This window comes from Mandrillus leucophaeus, unplaced genomic scaffold (assembly GCF_000951045.1).
Source record: "Mandrillus leucophaeus isolate KB7577 unplaced genomic scaffold, Mleu.le_1.0 Scaffold266, whole genome shotgun sequence".
Lineage (NCBI taxonomy): Eukaryota > Metazoa > Chordata > Mammalia > Primates > Cercopithecidae > Mandrillus > Mandrillus leucophaeus.
Window position 1 is genome coordinate 2,471,636 of NW_012102765.1, and position 10,241 is coordinate 2,481,876.

The 10,241-nt window shown below is 47.5% G+C and overlaps 1 protein-coding gene across 1 annotated transcript in view; it reads left to right on the plus strand.

Moving 5' to 3' along the window:
- The window catches only part of GBX1 (gastrulation brain homeobox 1), a 31,062-nt gene extending 24,640 nt beyond the window's left edge, over positions 1–6,422 (plus strand). The window contains exon 5 of the mRNA XM_011984370.1: positions 5,869–6,422. Within this exon, the coding sequence (XP_011839760.1) occupies positions 5,869–6,422 (554 nt within the window). The remainder of the gene's footprint in view (positions 1–5,868) is intronic.
- Positions 6,423–10,241: the final 3,819 nt, after the last annotated feature.

Below are 10,241 nucleotides of genomic sequence, written 5' to 3' on the forward strand. Positions count from 1 at the left end.
AAGTATTCTCATCAGAACCGTTATTTCATTATTTTCCATAGGAAATTTTTTTCATGCAAACCAACAACTTGCAATTTTCCATGTAAAAAAAATTTTTTTTTTTTTTGAGACGGAGTCTCGCTCTGTTGCCCAGGCTGGTGTGCAGTGGCACCATCTCGGCTCACTGCAAACTCTGCCTCCTGGGTTCATGCCATTCTCCTGCCTCAGCCTCCCGAGTAGCTGGGACGACAGGTGCCCGCCACTACGCCCGGCTAATTTTTTTTATATTTTAGTAGAGACGGGGTTTCACCGTGTTAGCCAGGATGATCTCGATCTCCTGACCTTGTGATCCACCCATCTCGGCCTCCCAAAGTGCTGGGATTACAGGTGTGAGCCACCGCGCCCAGCCAAAATTTTTAATTCTTATTTTATTGATTGTTTTTTGTTCATACCAACCAATTATACTGTCTGCAATTGGAAATTCACTTTGTGTGGTGTTTTTTTTTTTTTTTTTTTTTTTTGGAGTCTCACTCTGTCACCCAGGCTGGAGTGCAGTGGTGCGATCTCTGCTCACTGCAGTCTCCGCCTCTCGGGTTCAAGCGATACTCCTGCCTCAGCCTCATGAGTAGCTGGAATCACAGGCGCACACCAACACACCCGACTAATTTTTGTATTTTTAGTAGAGACAGGGTTTCACTCTGTTGGCCAGGCTGGTGGTGAACTCCTGACTCGGGTGATCCACCCACCTCAGGCTCCCAAAGTGCTGGGATTACAGGCATGAACCACCATGCCCAGCCAGAAATTTACTTTTATGAACATTGTATCCACCAAGTCCAGTTATTCTAAATCAAATTTTGCAAACAGAAATTTTATCAACGAGATTTGCTTCTTGCCAGGCATGGTGGCTCACACCTGTAATCCCAGCACTTTGGGAAGCCGAGGTGGGAGGTTTGCTTGAGTCCGGGAGTTTGAGACCAGCCTGGGCAACATAGTAGGACCCCAGCTCTGCAAAAAAATAAAAATTAAAAAATTAAAAAAATTAGCCAGCCAGGGTGGTGTGCGCCTGTGACCCAGCTACTCAGGAGGCTGAGGCAGGAGGATCACTTGATACCAGGAGTTCAAGGCTGCAGTGAGCTATGATTGCTCTACTGCATTCCAGTCTGGGTAACATAGCAAGAACCTGTCTCAGGAAAAAAAAAAAAAAAAAAAAATTTGCTTCTTTCAATTTTTAGTTAATAGCAAATTTTTATGTTCAATTTTTATTTTTTTACTATTAATATTCATTATAAATTGGATAAAAGGAAATACTTTTATTTCTTGGCTAATTCCTGAGAAAATAGTTAGCTGTTTTGAAATTTCCACATTGTAAAGGATCACATTACTGTGTTGCTCATTCTTTCTCTGCCTGTGTCTTTGGCTACTGCAATCTACAGTGCTGCTTCTCTTGGGGCAGCAAGAGCAAATGGCAGGGCCAAAATGTTTTGCTTTGCTTCAAATGTGTCTGTATTCTAGGGGGAAAGGTAGATGAGGTGTTTCTGAAAAAGTACCTTTTGCTTTCTTTCCCATAATTTTTCCCGTATTTTCTCTCTCCCTTCTCTAGACTTTTCAGCCCTTTTATTTTATCTGACTCATTTTTTTTGTTGTTGTTATTTCTCTACCCCACTTCTTTCTTTCCCCAGTCTTCTTTCTGCCTTCCTTGGCCTTTCCTTCTCTCTCCCACTCCTTGTTGGTCTTACGCATTGTCCCAGACTCTCCTCTGAGTCATGTGACTATATTTTCTCCTCTCGTTGCTTTCTTCTATTGTCCCACCCCATTTCGTTCCAAGAGTTACTTATCAGAGTCTTCAATGTCATGATTATAAAGGCTCAGAGAGAAACTCTTGCTCCTGCCGCTCAGCATCCCACTGGGATCAAGTAACCAAGAGAGGTTGTGAACCTGTGCTCCTTGTATGGCTTTAAAAGCAGCACTGAGGGTGGCCAGCTCATGTGTGCTCTATTTTATGGATCTGTCTGAAGACAGAGGGATGGATGATATGATCTCAGGAGGGCCCTGCCATATCGGGAACCTGGGAGCCTCATCTCAATCATCATCAATTTAGATTTATTGGACACCCCCTGGGTGCTTGGAGTTGTATTAACTGATTTCATCCTTCAAGCCTCGAAGTCTAGTTTCTGCCTTTTTAGCACTGTTTAACATGTTGTAATATTGGGCTGAGTTTGTACAAGCCTTTGTTATTCTTTCTGTTATTATTTACTACACACTCTGTTTTTAAAAAATTAAAATAGAGGATTTACTAATGGAATTGTCATTAATTTTTTTAAGCATCCTGTAGATTTTTAAGATCCTATAGATTCCTACTGCATATGAATTCCTCTCCAGCTAATGTGAGATCTGAGGGCATTCTGAAAAGTGGGAAGGATAATATTCATAGGGAGATGTCTTATGCACTGGAGCTGGGTGGGGTGGGGTTGTGGTGATTATCATAGGAGGGGCTTGGGAAAGGAAAGGACAGGGAGGGAAAGAAAGGAGACAGGGAGCACATGCATGAGCATTTGGAAATCATTTCTTTATTTAGTTAACAGATGCTTATTGAGTGTCTACTCTGTGAAGGTCATGTTCAAGACACTGAAGATATTGCAGTGAATGAGAAATATTCAGAATATCTACCTTTATGAAGCTATAGTCTATTAGGAAGAGACAGCCAGTAAAATAAATGAATAAAATTGGTAACATGGACCAAAGTAACAAATAAATCAAAGAAAGGAGATAGAGAGTATCAGAGAGTATGAATATTAAAAGGATGACCAGGGAAGGTGTCATTGATAAAGACCTGAAGGAGGTAGGGAATAAGCTAGTGCAAAGATCTAGGTGAAGAGTAGTGCATTCCAGACAGAAAGAGGAATCATGGGCCAAGTGGAGTGCGGAGGACAGAAGCTGGGAAACCAGTTAGAAGATGACAATGAACCAGGTCAGAGATAACTGTGGCGTGGGCTAGTTGGAAGCAGGAGATAGGGAGAAAGGATTGGGCTCTGGGGTATTTTTTTTTTTTTTCTTTTTTTGAGACAGAGTCTCACTCTGTCACCCAGGCTGGAGTGCAGAGGTGCATCTCGGCTTACTACAAGCTCTGCTTCCCAGGTTCACACCATTCTTCTGCTTCAGCCTCCCAAATAACTGGGACTACAGGCGCCCGCCACCATGCCCGGCTAATTTTTTGTATTTTTAGTAGAGACGGGGTTTTACCATGTTAGCCAGGATGGTCTCAATCTCCTGACCTCATGATCTGCCTGCCTCGGCCTCCCAAAGTGCTGGGATTACAGCGTGAGCCACCGCGCCCGCCTGCTCTGGGGGTATTTTAAAGGCAACAGCACTAGCAGGGCTTGCAGGTGGACTGGATGTGGGTTGTGAGAGAGAGGAGTGAAAAGATGGCATCGAGGTTAGGTTTGAACACATGGAGGATGCAGTTGCCAGTAACTGAGATGGGGATGATGTGGATAAAGATGAGAAAGAGCTGGTTTGGGGGAATGATCTGATTGGAGTTCAGTTTGGGCCATGTTAAGTTTGAGTTCTGTGGAAGTGGAAAATAGTGGGAGAAGAGCTCTTAATGAAATGAAGGAGGAAACTAAGGGTGTGAATCTTAGAGAAGACAACATAGATTTGGCTAGGGATGAGATAGAGGAGAAAGAACAGGCTGATGGGAGATATTATGAGGAGCGAATTAGCTACAGACAGGATACAGTACTTATCCAGATGGGACTTGATGCTGGGTGCCAGTGAAGCCTGAGAAAACTAGTAAAGAAGAACAAAAGCCATTGGCTGGTGAAAAGCAACATACAGGAGTGGCATGGGAAGACTGGGTGAGCCCAAACTGGGGCATGCCGCATAGACTTTGAGAAGGTTAGAAGAAACAGGAAGCACTCCAGAAAGAAAAGGAGAGGGATGAAAATACCTTTGAGGTATGAAGTTGATTGGGATATAGATGGGTGATGTGGAAAAAGGTTGAGAGTTCTGGCCACTAAGGAAAATGTCAGCTGGGCATAGCGGCTCACACCTGTAATCCTAGCACTTTGGGAGGCCAGGGCTAGAGGACTGCATGAGCCCAGAAGTTCAAGACCAGCCTGGGCAACATAGTGAGATCCTGTCTCTACAAAAAATAAACAGAATTAACCAGACATGGTGTGTGCCTGTGGTCCCAGCTACTTGGGAGGCTGAGGGTGGAGGAGCACTTGAGCCTGGGAGGTCAAGGCTGCAGTGGGCCAAGATTGTGCACTATACTCCAGCCTTGCTGACAGAGTGAGAGTCTGTCTCAAAAGAAAGAAAGATAGGAAAAGAAAATGTCATTGTGGCTCTTGAGGAAAAAGACTAGGTGTAGACTGCACCTGCAAGGGGAAAGGGAACATGGTAGGGGGTGGGGTGGGGTGTGCTGAAGGAGAACACCAGGACGCTCTGACTGCCAGGAGATGTTCTATCTGTGAACACACATACCCTCTTTCCCTAATAAAGCATTTCCCCATGCCCTGAATTTAGTTTACTTGGAGTTGTATTCTCAACCTGAGTCTGCCTATCTTAGGCATATCTGATCTGTGGCCGATACAGCGAGATGCATTCCTACATATAAGTTATGCAGGCCTCCTGCCTTTGCACAGTGGACACTTCTGGAAAGGAGCTGACTATTCAGCTTGCAGATTATCCATTTTCTCTTGCTTTTCTGCCTATTGATTGTCTTTTGACTTGTTTCACTGCTTTTTGGTCCTTTGAGCAGAAAATGGAGTTTGTAAAACTCACTGAAAACATGTGTAATGCATATTTGCAGTTCTGATATAAACATCATTGGATACAAAGATTAAAACCAATGGTTGAATTAAGTTTTAGAATTGTGTGGATTAAAATGTTTATATGCTTGTGATTACAAATAATCAGTATTCTACTGAATCAAATTTTTTTTACCCTTTCCTTCTCTTCGTTTATCCCTGTTGTACTTTTCCCTCTTCCTCCTCCTCCCATATTCCTTCCAGTTCTCCCAGCTGACATAAAGCTTAGGGGCCTCAGGATTCTGAACCTGAGCAGAAAAACAGCTGTTTGTTTTGCTCAGGCATCCTTGGCTGGGGAAAAGGGAAGGTGGGAAAGAGATGGTGTCATTTTAAGGTCAAGGGAAAGGATTGAAAGGGGATCAGGAAGCCTAAGTAAGTGGGAGAAAAAATCTGGCCACACTGAGGGTGCTGCATGGCTGGGAGCCATGGAAATGAGGTTCAGGGACTGCAGATCTAGGGAAGAGGGAGAGGAGGAGACAGAACAGAAGCCATGAGACAGCTCTCGTCAGCTGGACCCGATGAGGACTCCCAGGAGAACAGCAAAGGCTGAGCCTTCCTCTCCCCATCTGTCCTGTCAAGGTCAGTTCTGCATTGCTTCACTCCTCCTCACAGTGGCTCCAGAAGGATCCCAAGCTGGGTCCCATACTGCTTCATTCTGGCCCCTGAGGCTGCGAGGCCTGGCTCTGGAGGGGTGGTATATGACTGCGATGCTGGGCCGTTGGTCTCTAGGTTCCGAGAAAGCTGGGGAGGTGGTGGGTGAGAATGAGATGGGGGTGGTGGGGAAGTTGAGGGGTCATTGTCCATACACTTATTGCCTCCCACACTTTTCCGTAGTGAAATCTGTGCTGGTTAATACCTTTCTTCCCATTTCTTTGTCTTCCCTAAACCTCTTCCCATTCCATATCCTGGACGTACCATCCTTCTGCCTCCTGTCTCCCCCTATCTTCTCCTCTCTATGGCTCTCTTTTTTCCTGCTCTTGTCTCCCAACCTCCCATTTCTGGCCATGGTTCCATGTGCCTCCTCCAAACTCTCTTTTCCTTGCTTCTCCCTCCCCATCCATTGGCTTCTTGCTCCTCACAGCAGAGGGGAAGGTGTACAGCTCAGATGAGGAGAAACTGGAGGCACCAGCAGGAGACCCAGCAGGCAGCGAACAGGAGGAAGAGGGCTCAGGCGGTGACAGCGAGGACGACGGTTTCCTGGACAGTTCTGCAGGGGGCCCAGGGGCTCTTCTGGGACCTAAACCGAAGCTAAAGGGAAGCCTGGGGACTGGAGCTGAGGAGGGGGCACCGGTGGCAGCAGGGGTCACAGCTCCTGGGGGGAAAAGCCGACGGCGCCGCACAGCATTTACCAGTGAGCAGCTTTTGGAATTGGAGAAGGAATTTCATTGCAAGAAATACCTGAGCTTGACAGAGCGCTCTCAGATCGCCCACGCCCTCAAGCTCAGTGAGGTGCAGGTCAAGATCTGGTTTCAGAATCGACGGGCCAAGTGGAAGCGCATCAAAGCTGGCAATGTGAGCAGCCGTTCTGGGGAGCCTGTAAGAAACCCCAAGATTGTTGTCCCCATACCTGTGCATGTCAACAGGTTTGCTGTGCGGAGCCAGCATCAACAAATGGAGCAGGGGGCCCGGCCCTGAATGGGCGCCCAAGAACTTAGGAAGGCAAGGGATCTGTACCTGAGCCTGCTCTGAGACTGTCAGGGTTCTGTGGACCAGAGGGGCTGCAACTGTGATTCTGCCTTGAGAGGGACTAGTTGGCAATTAACCTAGCCCTGAGTGTGTTCCTTCCAGAACCTGAGATGTGAGCACTTGGCCCTGAGCCTGTTCCAGAAACCTTCAGGACTAGGGGCTTCAAGGTTAGAGGGGCTGGGGTTCTAATTGCTGAGGAGCTGTTGAGACTGAGGTGGACTCCTGGGGACGGGGTGGGTTCTAAGATGCCTAGGGCCTGAAGGTTCTGTGGCGAATGCCCTGAAACAGCTTCTGATGGGTGGAGGGATCAGGTGATACCTAGCCAAGTAGATCGCAGCTCCTTATTTATTTGTGTAAATGTGTATATATGGAGCTATCTGTCTCTGTCCGTCTGTCTGCACCCCTGAGAGGGATTGGGAAAGTTGTTTCCTTAATCCTCAGCCAGAGTTCATCTGTCCTACTGCTTTGGGGTAGGCCCCATCTTGCCTCTCTTTACAAAGAAATGAAATGCAACCATCACTGGCCTCTGTAGAAATTCTTCAGCACTCCCCCATCTCCCCCACCCCATGTTAACTACCTCTACCCCCGTGCTTTTCCACTAGGGCTGCCCACTGCTCGCTCTTGCCTCTATACCTTGTGCTCCTAACGTGCCATCTCTTCCTGCTTCCCATTAAACAGGCAAGCTTCTCCAGCTCTGTTTTCTCCTCCTTGGATGAGCTGGCAGACTTTGGGAGAGATTAACTTCCTGTTGTATTATGAAGGGAAATGAAGTACTTGACCCTAGTTTAGCTGGGGTATGTCCAAGCCATCTAACTAAGTGGAGGTCACTAATGACTGGGGCATTCATATCACCTGTGAGCTCATGAATAAATTGTTTTCTATGCAGAAGACATGGCAGCTTAGTCTGTCTCTGCCACCCTTTGATATTCCGGATCCAAGGGCCTAGGGGGAAAGACCCACTTCCAGTTTTCTGTTCTTACGGCATTAACTGTCATCTCTTCTTCTTCCCGTTGCACCATTTTTGAAGCTTGGGATACCCCTACCTCTTCTGTTACAGAATGAGATCGGTTGAGGGGGGGCACTGCAAAGTGGATGGGACAGGAATGAATTTGTGTGATAGACATAGTAGAGGCTTGGGGATTGGAACAGCATTAGTGGACAAAGTGAACACAGGGAGCAGGGCTCACAGATCCATCTGCAGACAGCAGGCAAAGGGCACAGAAACCAGTGGAAGTTGGATTCATGGTAACTGGGCTTCCTGGGAAGAAATATGACCCGTATTGATTTGGGAGGGAAGATACAGTAGAGAGCAGAGCCATCGAGAAGAAAAATGGGCTGTGAATGAGGCCAAGAAATTCAGGAAATGAAGGTATTAATGTCAGGAAGGGGATGGAAGTACAGTTCAAATACTTGGCCTCCTTACTTTCCTTAGAGGGAAAGCTTCTGGCTATTCCTGAGTCCTGGAATGGAAGACTTATCAACGTCTCATCACCCTGACACATGCTGGACACTTCTTATGGCGAGACCAAGACAGCTCTCCTTGGCAGCCTATTTCTCCTAGCTGGTTTGGGCAACCAAACAAAGCAACCTGGAGCCGTGACTGGTCATTAACAATGGTTCCACAGTTCTCCAGCTAGGACACAGAGCTAGGGCAGGTCTTCTCTATTTTTTGGCTCAATTTCAGCAGGGCTTGAGAATTAGGCTAAAAATATGTAGTCCAGACCAGCCCCATTCCCAGCCTGGTCTAGATCAAGGCTAAGTCTCCCTGATACCTTAGATTCAGCCTTCACAGGAAACCTATGGGGTTAGAACCTTTTTTTTTTCTTTTTTTGAGATGGAGTCTCACTCTGTTGCCCAGTCTTGAGTGCAGTGGCACGATCTCAGCTCACTACAAGCTCCACCTCCCAGGTTCACGCCATTCTCCTGTCTCAGCCTCCTGAGTATCTGGGACTACAGGCGCCCGCCACCACACCCGGCTAATTTTTTTTTTTTTTTTTTTTTTTTTGGTATTTTTAGTAGAGATGGGGTTTCACTGTGTTAGCCAGGATGGTCTCAATCTCCTGACTTCGTGATCCGCCCACCTCGGCCTCCCAGAGTGCTGGGATTACAGGCATGAGCCAACACACCTGGCCGTGGTTAGATCTTTTTAGGAGATAAGCCAGGCAGAGGTTGAGGATCACGGGAGCCATTGTCATTCTGGCAGAGCTGGAGCAGAGTTTCTGTGGCCATGCGTCCCCTGTGGTGGCAGGCAAGAGAGCACCTGGGCAGGAAGCCCACAGATGAGAAGCAGCTCAAACCAAGGCCCCAACCTGCAGGGGTTTTCTGGCTCTACCTATGAAGCCTCCTAACCTGTTCAAAGCAGTATTCAACCAGCCCAAGCAGCTTGTTTTCCATAGGGAATCTGGAGGTGACTATTGCTAGTATTTGGAGCCCAGGCACCTACTCCTACACATAACCCACAGCCCTGTCTCTATTTTGCCCTATCTATATGTAAGGTTTGCATCAGCCTTGCAAAAGGGGCTGTGGGCTGAGAAAATAAAGCCTGGCTTCCTCTCTGAAGAGTGTTACTTGCCTATTTACCTGCACAACACACCAGCCCACCACACCCAACATATGCTCATGGTGTTTTAGAAAGGGCCTATGTCAGGTCTGTGGGATTTTTTTTTCCCCCTGAGGTGGAGTCTTGCTCTGTCACCCAAGCTGAAGTGCAGTGGCGCGATCTCGGCTCACTGCAACCTACGTCTCCTGGGTTCAAGCAATTCTCCTGCCTCAGCCTCCTGAGTAGCTGGGATTACAGGCGCCCACCATTACGCCTGGCTAATTTTTGTATTTTTAGTAGAGACAGAGTTTCACCATGTTGGCCAGGCTGGTCTCAAACTCCTGACCTCGTGATCTGCCCACCTCGGCCTCCCAAAGTGCTGGAATTATAGGTGTGAGCCACTGCACCTGGTCTGTGGGAAATTTTTTTAAAAAAAGAGAAGACAAGGGCTACCAGCAACGTGGGTCCAGGAATGGGACAGCAACAGACTCCTCAGAGGGCCAAGACTCTAACTCAACAAGTTCTCATCCTTTCAGAACCAGCAGGGAGAAGCACTTCCCCCAGGTCTTCCTTCTGGACTAAGGGATTCAGTCAGAAGGAAAAGCAGGAACTCTGGATTCTGCCCCCAGCTTGGCTTGGCAAGATGGTGGGAGTTAGGGCAGCTATTCTGGTGTTAACCACCTACCTCCTCCCCTTTCCTCACAAGCAAAGCCCAGGCACAAGTCAGTCTATGTTGTAACACAGCTATCTGGAGAGAAGTGCTGCCACTTATCCTGCGGCACCTTCAGTTCTTCTCCTGGGTACTGACTCAAGTATCTCCCTGTACATCCTGCTGTATGGCCATTCCCAGACTTGTAGGAAAGGGGCAATGCTTACGCCCTCTCTCTGGGTGCATTCTGGCCAGTACAGGGTGTGGCAACAAGCTTTCTACATAGACTATTGATGACCAATGAAGAGAGCAGCTGGAAAAGCTACCTGATGGCTGGGCATGCTGGCTCACGCCTGTAATCCCAGTACTTTGGGAGGCCGAGGCAGGAGGATCACCCGAGGTCAGGAGTTCAAGACCAGCCTGGCTAACATGGCAAAAACCCCTCTCTACTAAAAATACAAAAATAAGCTGGGTGTGGTGGTAGGCGCCTGTAATCCCAGCTACTTGGGAGACTGAGGCAGGAGAATCGCTTGAACTCGGGAGAATGAGGTTGCAGTGAGCCGAGATCGTGCCACTGCAC